This window comes from Tamandua tetradactyla, chromosome 1 (assembly GCF_023851605.1).
Source record: "Tamandua tetradactyla isolate mTamTet1 chromosome 1, mTamTet1.pri, whole genome shotgun sequence".
Taxonomy (NCBI): domain Eukaryota; kingdom Metazoa; phylum Chordata; class Mammalia; order Pilosa; family Myrmecophagidae; genus Tamandua; species Tamandua tetradactyla.
In genome coordinates, this window is record NC_135327.1 from 232,428,453 (window position 1) to 232,453,456 (window position 25,004).

Genomic DNA, 25,004 nt, shown 5'->3' on the forward strand with positions numbered 1-25,004 from the left:
ACATGTAGACACATTAAGTCCATGCTTCACAACACTGGAATTGATGCACACAGTGCTTTGTCACAGTTTTGGGGACTTGGATGGAGGAGAAGATTCGATACAGCTTGATAGACAGGGAGAGGACTGCTCTTCCACGCCCACGTGGAACACACTTGCTCAGTATGGCTTTCTTGAGCAGAGTGGAGCCTCAGGGGCGGGTAAGGGGAAGGGAGACTAGCTGAGCATGAGACGGGGCAGCAAGGAACCTTCGGAATATAAGACTGTGGGCTCCTGATGGCCGAGACGCGTGCCACGGGGCGGCGGGGCGGGCAGGACGAGAGGGTAGAGGCGGGTGTGGGCAGACAACGCGGTGAGCTGCGTTTCCCCAACTCCAGCCACTTGTCTTTTGCTGTCTTTGTGGTTTGCGATTGGCATTGTGTGGTTAACGTTTTGTTTTAATCGACTCCTTTTTTTGCTTATTTATTTTTAACAAATTTAAATAATTTTATTTTAGTAAATGTTTTATTATTTATTCATTTATTTTAAAAGGAACTCATATAGCAGGCAACAGTGGGAAACTAGCATTATTCACTAAAATAGGAGGTAACTGTGGAAATAAACACCATGAAATCTGGGGGCTTCAGCTGTAAAAAGCAAAACGATTTTACTAAGATGCCTGATACCGTGTGACTCCCCAGCTCCCTCCTCTTTTTTTCTATCTTTTTTTTTTAACATGGATAGGCACCAGGAATCAAACCCGGATCCTCGGGCTTGGCAGGCAAGCATTCTTACCTGCTGAGCCGCCGTGGCCCACCCCTAGCTCCCTCCTCTTACTTTAAATGAGCAAACAGCCATATTTCAAATTAGATTGCGGGGTGTTATCAGGAAATACGGCAGATAAATAGAGTATCTCACATGACAAAATGTCCAGAGTCTGAGAGCTTGGTTACCACATTTCATTGAAGCTGAGATGCCATTGACTGAAAACCACATTATTTTGTACACCACTAAAAAGGAAAAGGAAGACCCTGCCCGCTGCCTCTGATGTGCCGCTGACCGCGACGGGCGTCTCTTATTTTAGAACGTCACCATGTGAAAGCCGCGCGCTCGCCTGTCAAGAGCCTCGTGTGGCCCACTGCCAGTGGGGGCCTGGGGGCCGCCTGCCCTGCACCCACATCCTCGGCCGGCCGGCTGGGCTTGGGGCCGCAGCATTGGCGACACGCGGGTCCAGCGGCACACCCCCCTCTTTGGCTGCCCCCTGGGAGTCCTCGGCCCCAGGCACCCTCCTCTCTTGCTTTCTGAGCTGGGGGTTGGGCCCAGACTCTTCCACTGTGACAGCATAAATAGGATGTAAATCCTTGTAGCCATGCCGCAGTTCGACGGAACTGCTAATAATACTTTAAAAATTGCTAGCAAAAGAAAAGCATAGGTTGCACTTATTTCCTTTTGACGACCGAGTAGCTGTTCCTGGGTTTGGACTGTGAGAGTTTGTAGGGAAAAGGGCGCTGTGTTGTCCTTATCCACTCAGTTCCTAACTTTTGGCAGCAATTAAGACACCTTATGGGTGGAAAGGGACCTCAGGACCTCAGGCATATGCCCCCAATTTATCCAAACCCATCTGGGTTTTGAATTTGGAGAGCAGCCCTTCCAGTGCAGGGGCCCCCATGGAGAGTGGGCACAGGTTCCTGGAAAGTAAGAATGGGCTGAGCATGCTGCTCAGGAATGGGGAAGATCCTACGATTTGGATTTAGGAATAATGCTTTTTGTTTGTTTTTCGCTTATGTGTTAGTCAGGGTTCTCTAGAGAAACAGAGCCCCCAGGAGAGAGCTGTAAATATGAGGTGTCTCATGCATTGTGGGAATGGAAGAGTCCAAAATCCGCAGGGCAGGCTGTGAGGCTGGCAGCTCCAAGGCAGGGTCTGGACGAGCTCCACAGGAGAGGCTTGCTGGCTAAAAAAAGCAGTGAAAGTCTCTCTTCTTCCTTAAAAAGGCTTCAACTGATTAGATTATCTCATCGGTGGGCGATGCGCCTTAGCTGATCGCAGATGTGATCAGCCACAGATGCAATCAACTGACTGATGACGTAATCCATCAGCCTTCTGCTTTATCTACCAGCCTTGAAATGTCCCTGCAGCTCCCGTCAGGCCAGTGCTCGCCTGACCAGACAGCTGGGCACGTCACCTGGCCAAGCTGACACCAGAACTAACCACCACAGCTGAGCAGTGAATTGATTTAAATAATTACTGATTCTTACTTATTTTCTTCTCCTCTCAAATATGCAGGCCGACTGCGTCGTCATCATTGGAGGGAAATCACGGGATGCAGGGAAGTGGATGGATGACACGTGTGACGGCAAGCGAGGCTACATATGCCAGACAAAACCCGGTAGGTTCTGCCAGGAGCCGCCCCTCAGATGCACACTCTCAGACCAGTGGGTTTGCCTCCCTCCCGCTTTAATTCACGTGTGCCTGTGACAGGCAAAAAGGGTGATGTTTTCTATAATTTATTCAAGAGTGTATCCCCTCATCCATTACTAGCAAGTTGTGCAGATTATACTTGAAGTTGGAACTGTTCTAATTTTTTAGAAAATTGGGATATGTGCCTTCCTGTACCTGTTTTTCAGAGTCAGAGTGGGAAAAACTTGGTTCAAATCATGTGATTTAAGAACTGTTGGTACAAAGCATCATGTACACTTCATTCTGTGTTTTATAGCCTGAGTTTTAACAGCTGATTGGAGTTCCATTTTTCATCAAAGAAAGCCAGAATACGGTTAAATGAAAACAAAACAGCGCATAGGGTTATTCAGTGAGAAATGAGGTTTGGTGGTGCGCATTTTAGTTTCCAGGGAACTGAGAGTGGAGAGGCGTCCAGTTACCCATGCGGAGGGTGGGGAATTAGAGGAGAGACGAGACGAGGTGGCCGTGCTCAGAGGTGCCTGAGTGAGACGACGCCTGTTCTCCCACTGCCTTCAGACTTTCTGGGGGATCAGAGAACGAATGACAACTCATAACAGTGACTGAAAATCATGGGAGGTATTTTCAGATACTTGAAAATTATTTCAGAAATTTTAATTCCCTATTAATCCAAAAGTTGGTTTAAGCCGTGCCACCTTTCCCTAATCCAGGTGCCCCCGCCCCTGTGTCCAGGCCTGCCCAGAGAGTCATAGCACGGCAGCCGGGCACCAGGTCCCTGCAGAGGGGCCCCCCGGGAGCCGATGGTGAGTCACAGGCTTGTTCAGCACCCCCCTTCCCACTTCTTATGAGCGTGAGCCATGAAATATTTTGCCACCAATAAAAAATATTTTAAAAAATTTTAGTGACTTAAAGCCTCAGAGTATTAAAGTAAAAAAAGGCAGAATAAAAATTTTATAGGCTTTCAATTATGCTAAGGACAATCAATTCCCTTCTTTAAAAAATAAAATTGGAATTGGATTTTCGTGTACGTTTTGTACGCCGTGAAGTAGTGCTGTTTGATCCTCTTCAAGCATTCAACACCGTCTTCTTAGCTGGCTTTGGCCGTCCGGCCCCTACCTGGGCATCCTGGCGCCGGAGCAAGTGCTGACTTTGGCCTTGGCAGGAGGGGACTGGTCTGGCCTCCAGGAGGGGCTGGCGACCCTCACCGGACAGTGGGGGTCGACACGGCGCCAGCTGCTGTTGGGTTTGGCTCGGTGCTGGGGCCCGGGAGGGGCAGAGGTTGGGTGGACCGTGGCTTGTACAGGCCCCATCCCGAGCCTAAACCACCTCCCAAAGGGATTGGGGTCGGGGTGGGGCTTCTGTGTGAAAGGACAAAACTCCAGGCAGAGTAGAGCAAGTGGGGGGGGGGGGGGCGGCCCGTGACCTTGACGTCTTCCCGAGAGGAGGACGTGAACTTGATGTCAGGACAATGGATTCTCTGTAACTTACAATAAAAAGTTCATGATCTGCCACTGGGGCAGTTTCTCTCTCCTGAGTCGCTGTTGATTTGTAAGACTTCTTGTTTTTGAGTCTAGAAACTTGATCAAAGAGCTGCCTTAGTGTTCTAAACACGGTTTGGAAGTGATTGACTCTAACCAGGCATACAGAGTGTAAAGAAAAGCTGTTTCATGGTGCGAAAACTTCATGAAAATGTCCTTAACCCTTGGTGTGGTGTGCGCTATTCTGACTGTTCTTACCTGAGTCGGGTATAGTAGTTGTATACTGTTGGTGCTCAATTAATGTTCACTGATGATGCTAACAAAACTAACCCTTTTATCCCAGACCCCTCCTTGCCCAGCCCTCCCACCACACTTCCATTGCGTGGTTTTTTTAAGTTTGGGGAAAGCAGCTACGCACTGGTGAAGCTGAAGCTGCCGTGGCACGAAGCGAAGAGTTACTGCCAGTTGAACGGCTCCCAGATCGCCAGCGTCCTGGATCCCTACAGCGACGCGCTCCTGTGGCTGCAGGTGCAGGACATGAAGGAGCCCGTGTGGCTCGCCCTGAACAGCAACGAGGTGAGGAGCCCGTGGCTGCCGGCTCGGCCGCGTGGACGGAATGGCCGGTGGGGGCCTCTCTGCTTGCTGTCGTGGCGAGCGGCCCACAGGGCCCCGCGAGCAGAGCGCACCTGTGCTGCCGTGGGGCGAGCCTGCCGGCAGGTGCAGCCCCAATCAAAGTGGCATCCTCCAACAGGCGTGAGTTCTCACGTGGGCTGTGAGTGTGAAGACTGTATTCTGGACCTAAACAGTTTCATTCTTATTCCCTTACTTCTTTCTTTCCTGCGTTCCAACGACGCACGCCGTGCCGAGGGCATCGGGAGGGCAGGCAGGGGCCTGGTTGTTGGGAACAGGGATACTTTTATTTGGGGGGGCAGGCCAGTCATTCTAGAGTGACAGGCCCTGCCGTGTTGCCGCCGTCGGTGTGTGAGACGTATTCCTTCACAGTCAGAGCCCGGAATGCCAGAACAGAGAAGGGAAGGTTGCCAGGGAGTGGGATGGGCTAAGGGGCGGGCAGGGCACCCAGGTGGTTCCAGTTGCCAAAATATTCCTGAGGTGAGTCTTGTCTGGGCCTCATGATCCTACCTTCGCACCTCCATCCTTTCCTCCCTGCTTCCATCGGGAGCACCTCCATCCTTTCTTCCCCCCTGCCCCCCTCCATCCAGCTGGCGAACGCTCTAGTAGGGGACGTAGTAAATAAGGCATGGCACAAGGAGTGTCAGAAAGACTTATCTACAAAATGATGGGAGGAGAGGAAAGGCACCCGCTGTGCATGGAGAGGACCAAGAAGAGTCTCTCAGAAAAACATGGAAACGTGGCCTAGGATCGCAGAGCGGAGAGAAACACAGCCAAGCAGAGAGAGGGGGATAGAAAGGGGTACCCCTGGGAATGGTGGCTGATTTCGCAGAGGATCCAATGCCATGACACACAGCAGTGCTCGCACTCCGCGATGAAAACTATTTCCTCAATTAGGAAGTGGAGATTTTACAAGTAGGTCGTTCCATAATGGCTTCTGTGATTTAACTTAGGCAAAACATCCTTATTTTCCCACGCCAACCATGTCGTCAGTAATTAATTTGTTCAGTAAATCATTCATTCATTTCATTCAGTAATTCTTTCATTCACTTTCTTTTTTATAGACATGGCTGCAATTCCCTTATGAGTTTAAAATCTGCTTTCATTTGTTTTTAGAAAGATTAAACAGCTTTCCTTTATACCAATATTTATAACGAAAACACTCTTATCTCCCTTATGCCTACGGAGTTAGTGATTATTTAAGTATTTTTTAATTATATGTGGTGGAATATCCCAAGGTCCTAAAGCCAAGATAACATGTGCCTTTGATTTTTCCACTGGACCTTTGGTAATTGGCTTGGTAAATTAAATGACGCAGTTAAAAAGGAAAGGATTGTTTGAAGTTTTGAAAAGATTCGTTGATCTCTGACAAATATTATATCTCATCTGTTCTTAGGCATTGCCTTTGAACTCTCATTTAAATTAATACAAGAGTTTTACTGATTAATACTTTTGGTGTTATTGATTAGGCTGTCAGTGACATAAAATTTATTCAATGAATGACTTTAGTTGAACAAATGGAATAATTTTTAATGGAATAAAAAGTTATTCCATTAAAACTAAATTAAATAAAAAGTTAAGTTAAATGGCACCAAGATTCCTATGGTTGAAAGACCAGCGGGGAACTCACATAGCCAGGGGGCTCGGCCAGCGCGCGCCCCAAGAGGCCGCGTCCCCAGGGGGTTTCAGCAGCAGGGCCCCAAGGTGTGGCTGCTTGCGGGGTCCACGAGCCCAGGAAAATCACTTACATTTTATTTCCCCTTCAATAATAATATGACGCATTTAATTCACTGTGAAGATAAAACATCCCTTTGCACTAAAAATCTGCAAATCAGAGTGAGTTTCATCAAGCAAGACATCAGTTTTCTAGGTCAGTGTTTTTTGAATTGGCTTCCAACGACATGTTTCTGGGGATCTCCAAGAAATAGCCCCTTTTTAAAAAGGCCACATTTATCGAATTTGAGAAACCCTGGTGGAAAAAAATGACTTTCATTTCCAAAAGCTCAGGGGTCTCCATCACGTCATGGTCCTAAGTATATGCTTTTTGGTCTTGACTTGGCTCTTTCGGCATTTTCTGCACGAGCCGAGGCCCATGCTAGCTGCTGCTCGTGTCTTGCAGACCGACGGCGAGTACGTGTGGACGGACGGCTGGAGGGTGCGGTACACAAACTGGGCTGCTGACGAGCCCAAGCTGAAGTCGGCCTGCGCCCACCTGGACGTCGACGGCTTCTGGAAGACAGCGCAGTGTGGGGAATGCTTCTATTTCGTCTGCAAAAGATCAGACGGTAACTGGAAACACAGAATAGGGGCCTCAGCATTTCTGACGCAGCGCGAGCGCCACCACTGACGTCACCGAGCAGTGACGTGTCCACTGACGTCACCGAGCAGTGACGTGTCCACTGACGTCACCGAGCAGTGACGTGTCCACTGACGTCACCGAGCAGTGACGTGACCACTGACGTCACCGAGCAGTGACGTGTCCACTGACGTCACCGAGCAGTGACGTGTCCCAGGGCGCTAAGATGGCCTAATACATGTCCCTCCATTGTGTGAACCAGCAGACGCATCAGATGATGGAGACAGAAAGTTCTCTCCATTGCTGGAGTCCTTTTCTCTTTATGAATTTCTGAATGTTTATGGGATTGTCCTCTGAATCTATAACGCTAGATTTCCCAGGAATTCGTGCGTACTTTCGGTTGTTGGCACTGCATCCCTATCAAAATGATTTTATCAGGATGTGTGCAGATTTATCCGAGTCAGAGATATAATGGGCACAGACCTGGAATGCTGGCACAGCATTTAGTCGCGTCGCAGTCACCATTCATAGCTAAGACGGGCAAATGAAAGCCTAAAGCCCAGAAAAGGAGAAGTGTGCCTTGAAGGGGAATCCCTTTACAAATTACTTTTGGTTGATTAAAAAAAAACTTATAGGTTTGGTAGGTATCTGTGGTCTACATTCTTTATTATGAGTGTGGTTGATTCCCACTGTACACAGTGCATTCCACTGAAATAGACTCCAAATGAAAAAATGCATAAATTAAAAGAAAACCCCATAATAAGAATGGTGGATCCGCATGATGCCCATTAAACATTTTCTTAAATAATGTTAGGTGACTCAATGCCCCTCATCTGCCACAGTAGCGTCCGGTGTCCCCCTGAACTCATTTTCCTGTATTGCAAATGTCCTCGACTGACAGAAGTGCCTGCCACGGAGCCCCCGCAGCTTCCCGGCAGGTGCCCCGAGTCCGAGCACACGGCGTGGGTCCCCTTCCACGGTCACTGCTACTACATCGAGTCTTCGTACACCAGGAACTGGGGGCAGGCGTCCCTGGAGTGTCTCCGCATGGGTAGGTGCTTGCCTGCGAAGAAATCCCCGGGTGGGAAACAGCCATTGGCCAAGCACGTCTTCCTTCCTGCTTGCCGGCGTGTCCCAACCTGCCAGGCCCTCATTCTCCGACGCCTGGAGTGCTGCGCTCACGTCTTGTCACAGGCAAACTCAGGTCTCACCGGTGCCCCAGGGACCATTTTGTTCTATCATTAGGAGGAAAGTATTTAGGTCTGGTTATCACAGTTATGAAAAAAAGCCTAAGTTAATTCACAAAGATACATGATAAGTGAAAAATTTTCTCCTTGAAATACAAATGGTAAAATAAAGCTAACCTTGTAGGGAGCGTATAGAAACGCACTTAGTCAAACCCACTGAATATTTTACCGAATTCTTTTTATTATATTTTGCATAGGCCCTAACTCAGGATTCTCTATGCCACTAGTGGTGGGAAAGAGCTGTACCCTCATTTCCTTCAGGCTCATTCACAATTTAATCTTGAGTTTCGACTTTAAACTCTGAGCCAGATGGAGTCTTCTTTGTCAGTTTCTTCATGTATTTGGGGCTCTTTTGTTAGGTGCATTTATGTTTACAGTTGATCTTTTTAATGAATTAAAACTTTTATCATCATGAAACGTTATTTGTTTCTACTCACAATTTTTGTCTAAAAATCTGTTTTGTCTAATATTAGTATAGCCATTCCAGGTCATTTTTGTTGTTTGCACAGTGTTATTTCCACTTTTTTACTTGAAGCCCTTTTGTATCTTTGAATAGCGTGTCTTTTGTAGACAGCACATAGTTGTATCATGTTTCTTAAAAACCCATTCTGCCCCTCCGCCTTTTCATTGGAGTGTTCAATCCATTCACAGTTAGTGTGATGACGGATAAGGCAGGTATCACGACTGTCATCTGACATTTGTTTTCCATATGTCTCAGGCTTTTTGTTTCTCTGTTACTCCATTGCTGCCTTCTTTTGCATTAAACAGGTATTTTCTAGGGCACCATTTGAGTTCCTGTCTTAGTTCCCCAGCTGCTAAAACAAGTACCACACAATGGATTGGCTTAGTGGCAGCAGTTTACCGGCTCGTGGTTTTGAGGCTAGGAGGTGCCCTCAGGAGATGCTTTCTCTCTGAAGGCTGGCCGCTGGGGGTCCGGGGACCTCACTTTCCCATCATCTGGCCATGTGCATGGTGACGGCCTCGTCTTTCTCCTCTGGCTTCTCCTGGCCTCCAGCCTCGACTCCTCCCTGCCTTCTCCCTGTGGCTTTCTCTCCTACGAAGCCTCTAGTAATGGGACCAAAACTCAGCCTGATTGAGTTGGCCACAACTCAACTAAAAACAGGGTCTTCTTAAAGAAGATCTTCTGAAGGTCCTACTGACAATGGGTTCACACCCTAAGGGATGGGTTAAGATTAAGAACCTGTTTTTCTGAGGCACATAATTCTTCCTACACATTTAACTTGTCATTTCTTTTACTATGTATTTTATAGTCATTTTATTAGCGGTTGCCCTGGAGACTACAACTAACAATTGATTTTTTATTAATACCAATTCAATTTGAATAGTGTACAAAAACTTTGCTCCTATCTGGCTCCTTCCCCTACCCTCTCCTTTGTGTTATCATTGGACAAGTTGCATCTTTATGCATTGTAAGACCCATCAACACATGCTTATAATTATTGCTTTATGCAGTTGTCATGAAATCAGATAAGACACAAAAGAGCTCCAAACACAAAACACATTTATACTCTGTATTTAGCTATGCAGTTGCCTCTACTGGTGCTTTTCATTTCTTTACGTGGATTGGAATTACTGTCTGATGCTCTCTCATTTCTGCCCAGAGGGCTCCATTTTTGTTCCTGTGGGGTTGGCTTGCTGGTGTCAAATGCTTTCATTGTTTATCTGGGAATGTCTTAATTCTGCCTTCTTTTTTGAAAGACAGTTTTCCTGGATAGAAAACCCTTGGCTCTCTGTTGCTTACCTGCAGTGCTGTGGGCCCCCACTGCCCCTGGTCTCCCTGGCTCTCACCAGCAATTACAGTGACTCCATCAGGGGCCCTTGGACGTGACTGTCCACGGCCAGCGATCGCGTCTCTCCCGCTGACTCCGAGGTTCTCTCTGTCTTTGTCTTTTGACATCTTGATTATGTTTCTAGGTGTGGTCTCCTCAAGTTTATCCTTCTGAATTGTTCTAACTTCTTGGATGCCTAAATTAATGTTTTCCGTCAAATTTGAGGAACGTTTGTTCTAGTTTGCTAGCTGCCAGAATGCAACACACCAGAGATGGATTGGCTTTTAATAAAAGGGGATTTATTTCATTAGTTCTTCAGAGGAAAGGCAGTTAACTTTCAACTGAGGTTTTTTACTACATGGAAAGACACAGGATGGTCTCTGCTGGCCTTCTCTCCAGGCCTCTGGGTTCCAACAATCTTCCCTGGGGTGATTCCTTTCTGCATCTCCAAAGGCCTGGGCTGAGCTCTGAGTGCTGAGATGAGGGATGCTGAGCTGCTTGGGCTGTGCTGCCTTGAGTCTCTCATTTAAGCACCAGCCAATTAAGTCAAACATCCTTCATTGCAGCAGGCACGCCTCCTAGCCGACTGCAGATGTAATCAGGAACAGATGAGGTTCACATGCCATTGGCTCATATCCACAGCAACAGAACTAGGTGCCTTCACCTGGCCAAGTTGACACCTGAACCTAACTACCACAATGTTAGACTATTGTTTCTTCAAACATTTTTTCTACCCCATTCTCTCTCTTCTCCTCTGGGATTCCCGCTTTGTGGTTTTGATGTGATTGATGGGGGGTGCACAGGTGCCTTATGCTCTGCACATTTTCTTTCTTTCTTTTTTCCATGTTCCTCAGACTGGATAATATCAATCTACCTATCTTTGAGTTTGCTGATTCTTTCTTCAGTCTGGTCAAATCTGTTTTTGAGCCTTTCCTGTGAAGTTCTCATTTCCATGACTGTGCTTTTCAGCTTCTGAATTTCTATCTTTTTCATTTTTTTATAATTTCTGTCTCTTTGTTGATGTTCTCTATTTGATGAGACATCGTCTAACACTTTCCTTCAGTTCTTTAGACACAGTTTCCTTTAGCACTTTGAACCTATTTAAAATAGCTGATTTAAAGGTCAGTGTCTGGCCGCCTTAGGGACACTCTCTGTCGACTGCTTCTTTCTTTCGAACAGGCCCTACTTTCTTGTTTCTTTGCAGGTCTTGTAATTCTCTGTTAAGAACTGAAATTTGAAATAATACATATTAGCAATTGTGGAAACCAGATTCCCCCCTCCCCAGGGTGTGTTACTATTTATTGTTGGTAGGGATTTATTTGTTTAGTGACTTCCCAGAACTAAGTCTGTAAAGTTTACATTCTCCTGTGTGGCCACTGAAGTCCACTCATTTAGCTTACTGGTCAGCTAATGCTTAGGAAGGGGCTTCCTTAAGTGCCTGGAACAATGAGTCTCCACGTCTTCGCATGTGGCCTTCAGCACAGGTTCACAGTTCTGCCTTAGCCTTTGCTTCCTGCTTGCTCAGGGCTTCTCAGGTCTCTCTGGAGCATGCATGAAGCCCTATACATATGTGTGGACTTCAAGCTCTGAAAAGTTGGTTTTGGCAGATTGGACTGTGTCCTCATCACCTTTTAGAGAAGAGGATTTTCAGGGGCCCTTACTCTGCTGTTCCTGAAGATGTCACCCGGAGTCTTTGGACTTTTCCAGTTAAAAAAATGTTTCCTTTCATGTTGATAAGTATTTTTCTTAAGTTTTCTATGAATATGAGGAAACTTCATTTTCAATTTTAGGTGGCTATATTTTCCTGTAAAGAAAATGCATGAGCCTCATTTATCAAATTATGTTTACAAATATTTTGAAATATCTACTATCTAGGAAATTCACTTAATAATGGAATGGGCAAGAGTGCCGTGAAAACACTCATTGAGAGGCTGCCTGGGACCCAGCAGTGGGAGGCAGGGTGTGTGGTCGCAGGCCAGGTCTCGAGGCGCAGACGTCTGCATCACGTCACGTCTCTGCCCTCTTCTAGCCCTGGGGCCCTGGCAAGGTGATAGCCCTCCGTCCTTCAGCTGCTGCTCAAGGGGCAGCAAGAGTTTCTGTTTCATGAGCTTGTTTTAAAAATGCAATGAAATCATGCTTGTAAAGCTCAGAACACGGGGCCTGGCTCCAAGTGTGCAAATGTGTGAGTTATTAGGAGGAGCTATGGATTTTTGCTCTGCAACCTAGAGCTGATGCTGCATCACCCGCCATCCTCTCTGGGCCGTCATGCCACAACCACCGAATCAGCCAGTCTGCCAGTTCCCTCCTTCTTATGACCTTGAACTGTCCTATACACATGGCCGGGTGACTACACCTACAGCACTGTGCGCTGCTCTGCTGCCTGGAGACACTGAGTGCCTCTGGTCATCCCACTGCCCTGGCCTCACGGCCGACCTAGGCTTCCCTCCCAGGTTGACCAGATGGCTCATCAAACCAAGGGCATGATTCCTGAAGAAGTGCAGTGTTTCCTGCCTGTCTTTCCTCCTGTTACCTCCTCTTCCTGGGGTTATTTTCTCTCCTTTCTTCTGGAAATCCTGTGCTTTGTAGCATCTTAAATCCAGCATCCTCCACACCCCCTTTGAGGGGCTCTCCCCCGTCTCAGTGCCCTAACTCACGGCAGCTACTCCCTCCTGTTACTCCTGTGCCCTGAGCCCTTTGCTGGCCCTGCACCAGCCCGTAGAACTCACTCTGTGCCCCACTCAGCCTCGGGCATCCCACAGCAGTTAGCTTGGTGCCCTCTGCACATGAGATGCTTTAAAAACCACATTCTCAGAATGGAAGCAAACTCTGCGATGACACATGCCCACTCTTTGCAATTCTTTCCCTTAAATGGAGCTGTGGCACTGATTTTTATTGCTCTTAATAGCAATATTACTATAAAATATTTCACTTAATATTGAATCTTAAACAGCTTTTATGTATTTCAGGTGCCTCCTTGGCTTCCATCGAAACTGCTGCAGAATCTAATTTTCTGTCATATCGGGTTGAACCACTAAAAAGTAAAACCGATTTTTGGATAGGACTGTACAGAAATGTTGAAGGTAATTTTTGTAGAACCATTAGTAAATAAAAAAATATTTTAGAATATTACATGTAAAACACAGGCTCATTTCTGGAAAGTTTTGCCTCAAACAAGCATTAATTTGTATAGATTTTAAAAACTCAAACCCATATTTTTATTTGAGATAAAAATGAAATTTAAATGGCATATGCTATCTTCAAAGTTTCTAATTAAAAGAAAATTCTCTATAGCTAAGTTAGTTTAAGAAGCATTAAAAAGAATTTTCTATTTTATGCCCGGAAAAATACCTAGAATATGATAAGTGTAAATATAAAAACATTTCAATGAAAGCTATGTAGGAAACACATTCCTTTGTTTCCTTCCCTGTGATTATTCATCTTTACAGTCTCATCAGTTAAAACTCTAGCTGTAAACTACTATTGATTCTGGTATAAAGTAGTACTACCTGTTGCGTAGGTAAGTTGGATTTATGTCAACGTGGATTATTTTTCTTTCGCGGTTCACTGGCTCTGTTCAATCGCAGGGATCTGGCTGTGGATCAACAGCAATGCCCTCTCCTTCGTCAACTGGAACGCGGGGGACCCGTCTGGGGAGCGAAATGACTGTGTGGCCGTGTCGGCGGCCTCTGGGTTTTGGAGTGGGATTCACTGCTCGTCCTACAAAGGGTATATCTGTAAAAGGCCAAAAAGTAAGTCCAAGCCTGGCGTGTGGACAGAGGTGGCGGCCAGCATCCCTGCCCGTGCTACGCGGTCCCGGGTGGGGTGGCAGTGGGGCACAGGCCATCGCGTTCCCTAAACCCGTCCTGCAGCGGCAGCCGGTTCTGCAGCCAGGCAGGAGTGCAGCAGGCCGTCTGACGTGGCCCACATGTGGGACACATGTCCCAGCACACGGGGCACCAGCAACGTTGACACAGAGGAGAGGGCGAGGACAGAGCGTTCGCGCCGGTGGGGACAGGCCAGGCGGCCAGGAGAGGCCCCTCCTGAGAAGGAGAGGCCCCTCCTGAGAAGGAGAAGTGCTGGGGTCCTCGGCGTGTCGGCACCATGACGAGCCCTTCCCGCCACCCTCCTGCGCGGTCTTCCGTCCCCGCGGACAGCGGGCAGTTTGACAATAGCGTTTTAAAAAGTGAATTTGATAAAATGAGTCCGCTGGTAGATGTTACTATTCCAGAACTGTGCTGGTCTTCGGGCTTGTTTAACTTGGAGATACCCCCCCCCTCCTCACCGTGGGGCCTGTCCGCAAAGCCCCGGGTGAATTCGTCACTGGTGGGCGGGGTCCGGGGTGGGGTTCTGCAGCCCCGACACGGCCCGGAGGGTCTCCTCTTCGGGTCTCGTGAGGCGCCGAGGTCTCCGCGCAGCTGTGCGGTGCTGCTGGGCCGTGTGAATCTGTCTCTACACGTCACTGTGAACCGTCTGCGTCACTCTAAACCCAATGCAGCGCTTCCGCCTCTGGGAGCCGCGCCGCGGCCACGCGCTCCCTGCAGGCACCAGCTTCCTATACGTGTTTAATCACTTCCTTTCTCTCTTTTTTAACAAACAGTTGTTGATGCTGAACCTACCCGCACGTCAATTACAACGAAAGGTAAGGTCGCTACTGAAGCTCAGCACTCGTGACCTGTCAGTGCAGCCTGGCTGCTGGACGCACTGCTTGATCTCTGGCTTTAGCCCTCAGCCTCGGTGAGGCTTTCCTCCCGCAACGGTCCTCCCACCTCAGGGAAGCTGTCCTCCCACCACTGTCCTCCCCACCACTGTCCTCCCACCACTGTCCTCCCACCACTGTCCTCCCCACCACTGTCCTCCCCACCCCTGTCCTCCCACCTCAGTGAGGCTGTCGTCCCACCACTGTCCTCCCCACCACTGTCCTCCCCACCCCTGTCCTCCCACCACTGTCCTCCCCACCCCTGTCCTCCCGCCACTGTCCTCTCCACCACTGTCCTCCCACCACTGTCCTCCCCACCACTGTCCTCCCCACCTCAGTGAGGCTGTCCTCCCACCACTGTCCTCCCACCACTGTCCTCCCCACCACTGTCCTCCCCACCACTGTCCTCCCCACCACTGTCCTCCCACCACTGTCCTCCCCACCACTGTCCTCCCGCCTCAGTGAGGCTGTCCTCCCACCACTGTCCTCCCCACCACTGTCCTCCCCACCTCAGTGAGGCTGTCCTCCCACCACTGTCCTCCCACCACTGTCCTCCCACCGCTGTCCTCCCCACCACTGTCCTCCCCACCCCTGTCCTCCCGCCACTGTCCTCTCCACCACTGTCCTCCCACCACTGTCCTCCCCACCACTGTCCTCCCCACCTCAGTGAGGCTGTCCTCCCACCACTGTCCTCCCACCGCTGTCCTCCCCACCACTGTCCTCCCCACCCCTGTCCTCCCCACCACTGTCCTCCCCACCACTGTCCTCCCACTGCTGTCCTCCCCACCCCTGTCCTCCCCACCACTGTCCTCCCGCCTCAGTGAGGCTGTCCTCCCACCACTGTCCTCCCCACCACTGTCCTCCCCACCCCTGTCCTCCCACCACTGTCCTCCCCACCACTGTCCTCCCACCACTGTCCTCCCCACCCCGGTCCTCCCCACCCCGGTCCTCCCGCCTCAGTGAAGCTGTCCTCCCACCACTGTCCTCCCCACCACTGTCCTCCCACCACTGTCCTCCCCACCACTGTCCTCCCCACCCCTGTCCTCCCACCACTGTCCTCCCCACCACTGTCCTCCCCACCACTGTCCTCCCCACCACTGTCCTCCCGCCTCAGTGAGGCTGTCCTCCCACCACTGTCCTCCCCACCACTGTCCTCCCACCTCAGTGAGGCTGTCCTCCCACCACTGTCCTCCCACCACTGTCCTCCCCACCACTGTCCTCCCCACCCCTGTCCTCCCGCCACTGTCCTCCCCACCACTGTACTCCCACCACTGTCCTCCCCACCACTGTCCTCCCCACCTCAGTGAGGCTGTCCTCCCACCACTGTCCTCCCCACCACTGTCCTCCCACCACTGTCCTCCCCACCCCTGTCCTCCCGCCTTGGCGAGGATGTCCTCCCACCATTGTCCTCCCTGCCGCTGTCCTCCCCACCCCTGTCCTCCCCACCACTGTCCTCCCTCCACTGTCCTCCCCACCCCTGTCCTCCCCACCACTGTCCTCCCACCACTGTCCTCCCGCCTTGGCGAGGATGTCCTCCCACCATTATCCTCCCTGCCGCTGTCCTCCCACCACTGTCCTCCCCACCCCTGTCCTCCCGCCTTGGCAAGGATGTCCTCCCACCATTGTCCTCCCTGCCGCTGTCCTCCCACCTCGGCCAGGCTGTCCTCTGCCTGCTCTGAGTCACGCTGCGACGGTCCAAGCTGGGCCCTCATCCAATCTCACTCTTCCTGCCGCCGCTGCGGGAACCCCAGCTGGAATCTGTGGCCACCTGCAGTGGCCTCTGGCAGCACGGGTGCTACTTGGCTCCTAGCCATGCCCATGGATTCCATTTGCACTACTCTTGTTTTCTCTATTCCCTAATTTTGGGCTTTTACTCTTTTCTTCATCTTTTATGTATTTTTATGTATTTGTAAGGAGCCTTAAATTCTTTTGAAGCGAGGCACCTATGTTTTAATGCTGCTGATTCCCCAGCGTGGTGCCGTGCAGGCGGGTGACATGGCCTCGCCCCGGCTAGCCCAGTGGGTGCTGCGGTGGCCCCTCGCCTTCTTGCCTGCCTCCGCCTGCCCGCTGCCCCGACACGCATCCTGGGCCTGTGGCGGGGGGGGCCGCGCCCCTCCCCGCTGTTCCAGCACCCTCCTCTCTTCCAGCGGACCCCAGGAAGATGGCGCCCTCCCAGCCGGCGCCCAGGGCGGTGGGGGTCGTGGTGGTGCTGGTGCTGCTGGCCCTGGCGGGTGCTGGCCTGGCTGCCTACCTCATCCAGCGGAAGCGGCGCGCCCGCCTGCTCCTGGAGGGCACCTTTGAGAACACCCTCTACTTCAACAGCCGCGGGCTGGGCGCCGGCGACACCAAGGACCTCGTGGGCCACATCGAGCAGAACGAGCAGCTGGCCACCTAGGGGGGCCGCCGGCCGCACCGTCCCTTCCGCCGCGTGCGGGCCGCCGGTCCACCCGTCCACCCGGAGGCCTCCCCGACGTTAGCCCTGGTCTGCACCGGTCGGTCTTCTTTCTCCTTTGCCTGCCTGAAGACATAACTGCTCACTTTCTAGCCCGGCAAGATTTTGCCACAAAAGAGGGACAGTGACACAGAGTGTACGTTCTAAATGCACCGCAGCGCGTGCTCGGCGCGTGCCAGCCCCTCGGCGTCGAGGGCGTGCAGACTGGGGGAGCCCAGTGCACAGCAAGTGGGGCCTCCCTGATACTTCAAGGAACTTGCAGAGACAAGTCACCTGCCGACCTGCGATTCATAATTAGAAAGCACCATAAGAAATCAAGTGCCAGCGACCTCAGGGGGCCTAAGGAATCAGCTGCTTTTCTCTGCTGCCGGCCCGAGTGGCGACAATACCCACGGTGCGTGCTTGAGGGCGGGATCCGGCCCCACCAGTGGGGCTCTGTGGCCTCACGGTCACAGCGTGCTCTTCGACCTGGTGTGTGCACATCAGGAATGCAAAGATGTGAAAGGAAAGTGTAAATTTGCCTAATTGGATGTGTTTAGGTAATGTGAAATAAACATCAAGACAAGGTGTATTTTTAATAGATTTACATTTTGGGTGATCTCTGTAAATGTAAATTTGCTTTCAAATGAGATTTATTTATCTATTTACGTGACACTTAACATTACCCATAAAATAAACATGAATATTAGTAGAAGAATTCTTTAAAGTAAACTCTCTATCCGTGGGGAACAGATCCTGTGCTAAGACACAGCACACGCTGCTGACACTGGGCCACATACCCGCGCAGCTGCCCCGCTCGTCCCCAGGTCACGGACTCGTTTGCAAACCAGCAAGTGGAAGGCACTGATCTCGGGACCTGGAAATCCAAGTCTCCTCCTCCCCTGGGACTCCTTGTGTCTTGACACCTGGCCCAGATAAAGCTTCGCCCATCCCCCCTCAGGGCCCATCCCGCAGCTCCTCCTGGGCCTTCTCCAGGGACAGCTGTGGGCAGGGGTCTCCGCCCGGGTCTGCGCCAGTCCCACGGCTGCAGTGAGCAAGGGGCATGGGCTGGGGGGCTCACAGGCAGCGGCGTCTGTGCCAGGCCTTGGGGGCTGAGAGTCTGGGGTCCCGGAGCTGTGGGGCAGCGTCCTCTGAGCTCTACTCTGCCTCTACCCCAGGGCATGCTCTCACACTCTCAGACTCGTTCACTTTGTCTTTCCAGAACTTTCTCCTACCGTGTCCCCACCCCCCCTTTTGGATTAGGACCCACCCCCAGCCCAGTTTGGGTTCACCTTTACTGACTGCTTCTTCAGTGGTCCCACTTCCAAGCAGGCCCCTGGCAGGGCGGGGGCTAGCACTCCAGTGTGACTTTCTGAGACACACCACGCCACAGTGGGGGCTGGGCTGGGGCTCCTTGGAGAGTGGGCAGGACTCCATCCAGGCATGAAAAATGTGTGCAAAATGCTCTGCCTAGGTCTCTTTGCAAATTTTTCTCTGGGAAGCAAATTGCTGGATTTTCAAGAAATCCACATTTCAAAAAGATCAAGAAGCGGCACCTTGGGTGGGGTGGAAAACGCCAAGTGAACAAAATAGGGCAATTCTGGAAAAGGCCGCTGAGCCCAGAGGCCTCCCTCCCACCCGCCAACAATGGAAAACACGCTGCTTCTCACTGGCCCCAGGGGAAGCGACGGCTGCAGCGTCAAAGCAGGTGGGGGAATTATTTAAGGAAATGCCTTATTGAATGGGAGAAATACATGAGTGAGTTGTTTCAAATCATTTTCCATTATAATTCAGAGCTGCATTTTGGAAAAAAATTTTGGATGCCAAACAACATATATGCCAGGTTTAAACGTCTTTGCTATTCTAAGAAACGGTCCATTTGGCCATGTGCTGAGTCGTTTTTCCCTCCCATCCACTGACCACGTGATCGTAAAGTCAAACAGATAGCCGTGCGTCTCCACCCCATCCAACCGCTGTACTAAAAATCAAGGATTTGGGGGGGCGAGGGGGGAGGAGAGGTGTAAGGAGGCAGCTTTCCTTTTGTTTTCTTTGACCCAGTTAATTCACTGTCTGTGGTTGCCGTTCGTTTCGGTTTCTTAACGAGAAGTTCTCTCGGGATTGACCGTGTGCTGGTCTCTGACTCCTGGTTTTTCGGTAGTCCCAGCTTTCGTCAGCGGTCAGCAGCGGGGAAGCGCTGCAGGGCACTCTCCCCAGGTGACCTCACCATCTGGGGCCTGTCCTTGAACCCTGAGGATGAGGCTGGTGTCCGCAGAGCTGGCGACGCCCACGTGGGCCCTTCTGTGCCCGCTCCCTGGCCGCCCGCACCTGCGCACGCATGCGCAGACTTCGCCCACCTGGTGCGCTGCAGGTGGGAAGCCGCCCTGGGGACCCAGGGCGAGACGCGGGGCCGGCTGCGGGGGCGGCTGCGACTGGCTGCGGGGGCGGCTGTGGGCGCGGGGCAGCTGCGGGGGCTGCTGCGGGGGCAGCTGCGGGGGCGGCCGTGGGCACGGGGCAGCTGCGGGGGCTGCTGCGGGGGCAGCTGCGGGGGCGGCCGTGGGCGCGGGGCAGCTGCGGGGGCAGCTGCGGGGGCGGCCGTGGGCGCGGGGCAGACGCACGGCAGACGGACGCTGCACGTGGGCGCGGCCCTGGCAGAAGTGGAGCTGGAGGAGGCGCCCGCCAGGCCAGGGCTCAGCGCTGTGGGGCCAGTGTGTGCAGTACGGGGCCCTGGCTGAGAAATAAGGCGAAAATGGGTACAAAGTGAACATTTATTCAGCAATCATGGGCAATTACAGATCTTTTAAAGCTGACAACTACAAAAACATCACAAATTGAGGAAGGTGACACATTATTTTTAGGCATTCACTTCCTTCTTTTATAATACCTTCTTTTAGACCATCTCTGGCAATGGCGTTGTAACACCTTTGTTATAAAGGAATAGGAAGAAAATTCAGTTTTTGCTCTAGCACAACTGACCACAAATTTTAAAAAATCTTTGCTAGTTTGGAAATGATTCTTGAAACTATTCAATTTTTTATTGGTCATGCGGTATAAATTTTTAAGGTTGTATTAAGTTTGGGAAAACCTCTATCAAATTTCTTTCACATACAAGTTTTAATATTTCAGGGCATTCGTTATGAGTATTTTTGTTAATGGAAAATCTTAATTAGTTTTGGATCTGATGACACTCATTAATCCATTTGTTAACCTTGCAGTTAGTGGCATATTATGAGTTAGTGAAGTCATTTTGTGTCAAATCAGAAATTTAATTTGCCTCCATTCATTTGTATCATTCACTTTTCTTCAGTGATTAAATTATCATATAATGTAAGAGTCTCTTCATTACCTCAATTTGAAATTTATAAATTATTGTTTTGGAATGACCTGAAAATTTTCTTGTCAATGTTTCTTTCTTGATATCAGAAAAATTTCTATTAGTTCCGTGGCTAATCCTGCATATTCCCATTAATTTTTATTATTTGCATTTTCTAATTCCTTCACAAAGTTAAAGATGACCAAACATGATATACTTTATATGCATCCACGTCTTCCAGTATCTATAGAATTACATCCAAAAATGCTCCAAAATGTTTTTCCAAGATACAGATAAAATGACAAGTTTGATAAATCTCTAATACCTCATTCCCATAAAAAAAGAGAAAAGCATGTATGATTGCATGTGGTGCACCATTTAGAGCTTCAAGTTTGACTAGCACTGATGAATGTTGAACTTTCCCCTCGCGTCTTTTTTTTTTTCGCATGGGCAGGCACCAGGCATCGAACCCGGGTCTGTGGCATGGCAGGTGAGAACTCTGCCACTAAGCCACTGTGGCCCGCCCTACCCTTGCATCTTTTAGGCTCTGGTGCTTAAAAGGATCTCTGTAGGGTAGCTTCTTGTTTCTTGTATCAAAGCTTGCTTCTCCTCTGGTCCCCGCCTGCTGTGGTGCTGAGTGTGTCGGGATGTGCCCACACTGCTCCATTAACCCTGCTTTCCCCCCTCCAGCTAGCGTTGGATGACTTGTCACACATTTGGCAGATTGTGGAAGCCATTTGTAAGCTGAATTTTGGAGGTATCCGTGATATGGGGCTGAGCGGCCGTCCTCAGATATTCAATGAAACACTAGTCCAGGTGCTACTGGGAAGGGTATTTGCAGAAGCAATTCAGGTCCTTACTCAGCAGCCCTTGGGGAGATGATGTTGGGTGGGCCTGACCTAGTTGGAAGAAATGTTGTTCTGGATGGACCAGACTTAATGGGTTGAACGGCCTTAGAATTGGGCTTAGTTTTCCCTGGGAAGGGAGGGATTTCAGGCTTGCTTAGCCAGGCTCCAAAACTGCTCAGGCCATTTCTTCGTAAAAGAAATGTCTCTACGTCTCTGTCCATGACGGTCTGTGTCTAACACTAGGTCTGCATCTACATCTAACTCTGTCATTTTCTATGTCTGTGTCTAACACTAGGTCTGCATCTACGTGTAACTCTGTCATTTTCTATGTCTGTGTCTAACACTAGGTCTGCATCTACGTGTAACTCTGTCATTTTCTATGTCTGTGTCTAACACTAGGTCTGCATCTACATCTCACCTATGTCATATTCTATGTCCAACCCTCTGTCTAATTCTGTACCGAAGTCCACGTCTAACTCCATGTCTAGTCCTGTGTCAGGCTCTCTGTATCCGTCTGGTCTGTGTCGATGTGTAATTCTGTGTCCATGTCTAACCTATGTCTGAGTCTAAGTCCATGTCTCACTCTGTGTCTGACTCTGTGTGTAATTCCATCCTGTGTCCATGTCCGTGTCCGTTTCTCACACTGTGGCTAACTCCATGTCCGTGTCCGTGTCTGAGTTTGTGTCCATATGCATGTCAATATCTCCTACTGATCTGTTTCTTTGGTGGAGACACCATTCTTATACCAACAACCACATAAACACAAACACAAACTAAACATGTTCCAAATTCAGCCTCCGGTTACTCTGATTCATAAAAAGCCTGTGGAAACTCCATCACCACCGAACCCAAGAGGAAGGGCCATGGGTGCAGTTGAAGTGGACAGTCACACAGCTATGGTTAAAATACCTCTGCACCTGTTATTGATACCTTATGACTGGGTGGGCCACGGTGGCGCAGCAGGCTAAGCTCTCACCTGCCATGCCAGAGACCCGGGTTCGATTCCCGGTGGCTGCCCATGCAAAACACAAAACCTTATGACGCATGAACACATTAGTAGGTCCCTCCCTGGGCCTTGGAAGGGACCCATGAGAGTGAACGTCAGAGGCAGCTTCTGAGAGCAGGGCCCCTGTGTGGAAGTCTGAGCCGAGTCATAGAGCACAGAGCAGCTCAGGCAGATGTGAGCAAAATCACCTGGACGAGAAATGGCTGTGCTGTGGCAGGTGTGGGCAGGCACTTGAGTTTCGGGACCACACTTAGATGTCACAAGGGACACGAATGACTCACCTTTCCTTCACTTCAGGACACACTGCATGGGTGACGTGGCCTCATTTAAGGAGGTCCTCAGACGCAAGATGCCCGTAACTGGCCATTCCAGCCGGAGGCCAGTCAGGTGCTCAGTTGCTTGTAAAGCATCAGGCTCCAGCATCTTTGCCTTCGGCCATGTAACTGCAGGTCGACTCGCTGGTAGGGAAAGCCAGGCTTAGGTCGCTGAGCACCCAGACCCAGAGGGCGCGGCCTTCGAGGTGGTGGACAGAGGAGGGGCCTGGGGCTTCCGGCAGGGAAGGAGGGCAGTCTCTGGGACTCCACCTCTCCTGATGACAGCCTCCTCAACCCGGTTTTCCTGCTCGAGGAAGTTCTGGACCCAGAGAAGGGCTAACCTGCCACAGCCTCTGGGCTCTCTGTGCTATGGACACAGTCTCATGATAAAATCTGTGACTTTATCGGGCCCTGGCCAGGCTTCTCTCTGACCCTTTTCCCGAAGGTCAGCAGCTGATGATGAGAAGGTGATGAGAAGGTGATGTAAGACCTGCTTTTGTCGGAAGCCTGGTTTTCCTGATCCTCAAAGAGTAGGGATGGGCTGTGCACCCGCCAGCCCCTCCCAGTGAGCCCCCTCCCCACAAGGACCCAGTCTGGACAGCACCCCCAGCCCTGTCCCAAGCGTCTGTGTGATGTGCTTGCAGGCAGGGCCAGGATGGCGGCATTGCCTCCCTAGGCTGCAGCTTGCCCACTGAAGACACCCAACCAAACTGGCACACATGAAGGAGGAAGCAGGCCAGGCTTGAGACCTCAGCCTGGGCAGCTGCCCGGCCCCTCCACCCAGCACAGGGAGGCCACACAGTTTCGGAGTGCCCACGGGGACTCCTGGAACCAAAGCTGCCCTCTGAGCCGCCCAGCGGCCACGGTCATCAGCCCGGTTTGCTTCCTTCCTCCTGGTTCTTGTCCCAAAGCCAGACTCTCCTTTGAAAGATGGAAAAGCCCCAGTAGGCTGGGGGTTCCCACGGGCAGAAGAGCGGGAAGCGAGGGAGGGCCCCCAGGCTGGTCCTCTGAGCATCCGAGCCCCTTGTGCTTTTGGACCATCTTCAACCGGAGCATTCCCCACTGCAAGCCTCAGGATGTCAGAGAACTGCTCGGGAAACCCCGCTCTGCAGAGGGCACCCTGCCAGCAGCTCACTTCGGCCAGGACACGAGCCTGAAAACAAAAGCACCTAAGAACAACGGGACATGGGAACAAACTCTCCTTCTCCACAACCGTTAGGAGATCGTCCAGAGAACTTTGGAAACTGACATCCAACCCTACAGAACTCACAGAAAAGACTAAAACAGCCAGAAAAGGGTATTTCAATGCCCATGAAGGTACAGCACGGGGCAGTGACCTGCGTCTGTCACCCGTGTAACTATCTGCTGTGACTCTGTCCTGCTCAGTTGGGGTCTCAGCGTCCACAACACCTGCTGGGCAGCATGGGGTGGTACAATGCCGCATAGGACCAACCACAGAAAAGTGACCAGCTCGAACACTGCAGCTGTGACCCCCCAAAGCCCGGGGCCAGAGGCACGCGCCGGGTCTTCTGAACATCCCAATTAAGATGTCACAACTGGCCACACACCCCCTGCAAAGGGTGTCCCAGCAGTTGCACAGGGCACTCTGCACGTGACCAGAAGGCAGAACTTCGCACGCCTGGTTCAGCTTCAAGGCCAGAGCTACAGGCCTACAGAGCCCATGCCCTCTCCAGACTTGGGCAATGGGGTCAGAGGCACCCCCAAAGCACAAACAGCACCTACAACCTTCCCTGACCCCTGACCCCAGGCTGAGGCCCAAGGTCTCACAGACACCAGCAAACATCACAACTTCAGGAGAGAGGTTGAGATGTGAGGCAGGGCAGAAGAGTCTGGGGGCGGGGGCCCCTCTGGGGGCTCCTCTCTGCAGTGTCCTGGCAGCGCTCACGCCATGCAGGCAGGACTGACCGCCAGGCCACTCCGCCCGGGGCCACAGGGCGCTTGGCTGGCAGCCTTGGGCCCAGTGGCACCTGCTGGCCTTCATCGTGCTCCCCTTCAAAGCTGCAGGCAGGATGAGGCAGGCAGGGCATGAGGGCGGGGGATGGAGGGGACACGTGTGTAGGCTGGCGGCAGACCTGAGAGCCTTCGAGGGTGGCCTCCTCCTTTCCGGGTGTCCCCTAAGCCCAGACCACGGCGGGCTAGCAGACAACTTGGTGCAACTCAGAGGAATGATGCTTATTTGCTACAAAGTTAATTTCCCTATTGCTGAACAATTCCTTCTCTCTTCAAAATAAATAAAAAGCCATGATGTTGAGGAGGTGGCTTCTCTGCCAGGGGAGGGGACCAGCCTGACGGTGGGTGGGCTTATTGGGTCATTTTTTTTAGCTTGATCAGATTTAAAGAGAGAATTCTTCTGGCTCCTGGCATTTTTCTTCCTTTAGATACAGTGCTATGTTTATAATACATTGCAGTTAGAGCTTCTGTGAAACGCACGATGACTCGCAGGTTTTGCTTTGCAAACAGTCATTTCATTAAAAGTAAGATGTGAGAAAAATAAGTGAGTATTGCATGAAAAGTACCGTTTATAACTGGCGAATCTCAAATCCAC

At 50.9% G+C, this 25,004-nt stretch overlaps 1 protein-coding gene across 1 annotated transcript in view; it reads left to right on the plus strand.

Annotated features, from left to right (window-relative positions):
- The window catches only part of MRC1 (mannose receptor C-type 1), a 78,964-nt gene extending 61,405 nt beyond the window's left edge, over positions 1-17,559 (plus strand). Inside the window, exons 24-31 of the mRNA XM_077154726.1 lie at positions 2,261-2,363; positions 4,214-4,446; positions 6,620-6,785; positions 7,698-7,847; positions 12,800-12,913; positions 13,418-13,582; positions 14,431-14,472; positions 16,677-17,559. Of these exons, the coding sequence (XP_077010841.1) occupies positions 2,261-2,363; positions 4,214-4,446; positions 6,620-6,785; positions 7,698-7,847; positions 12,800-12,913; positions 13,418-13,582; positions 14,431-14,472; positions 16,677-16,924 (1,221 nt within the window). The 3' untranslated portion in view covers positions 16,925-17,559. The remainder of the gene's footprint in view (positions 1-2,260; positions 2,364-4,213; positions 4,447-6,619; positions 6,786-7,697; positions 7,848-12,799; positions 12,914-13,417; positions 13,583-14,430; positions 14,473-16,676) is intronic.
- The last annotated feature ends 7,445 nt before the right edge of the window (positions 17,560-25,004 follow it).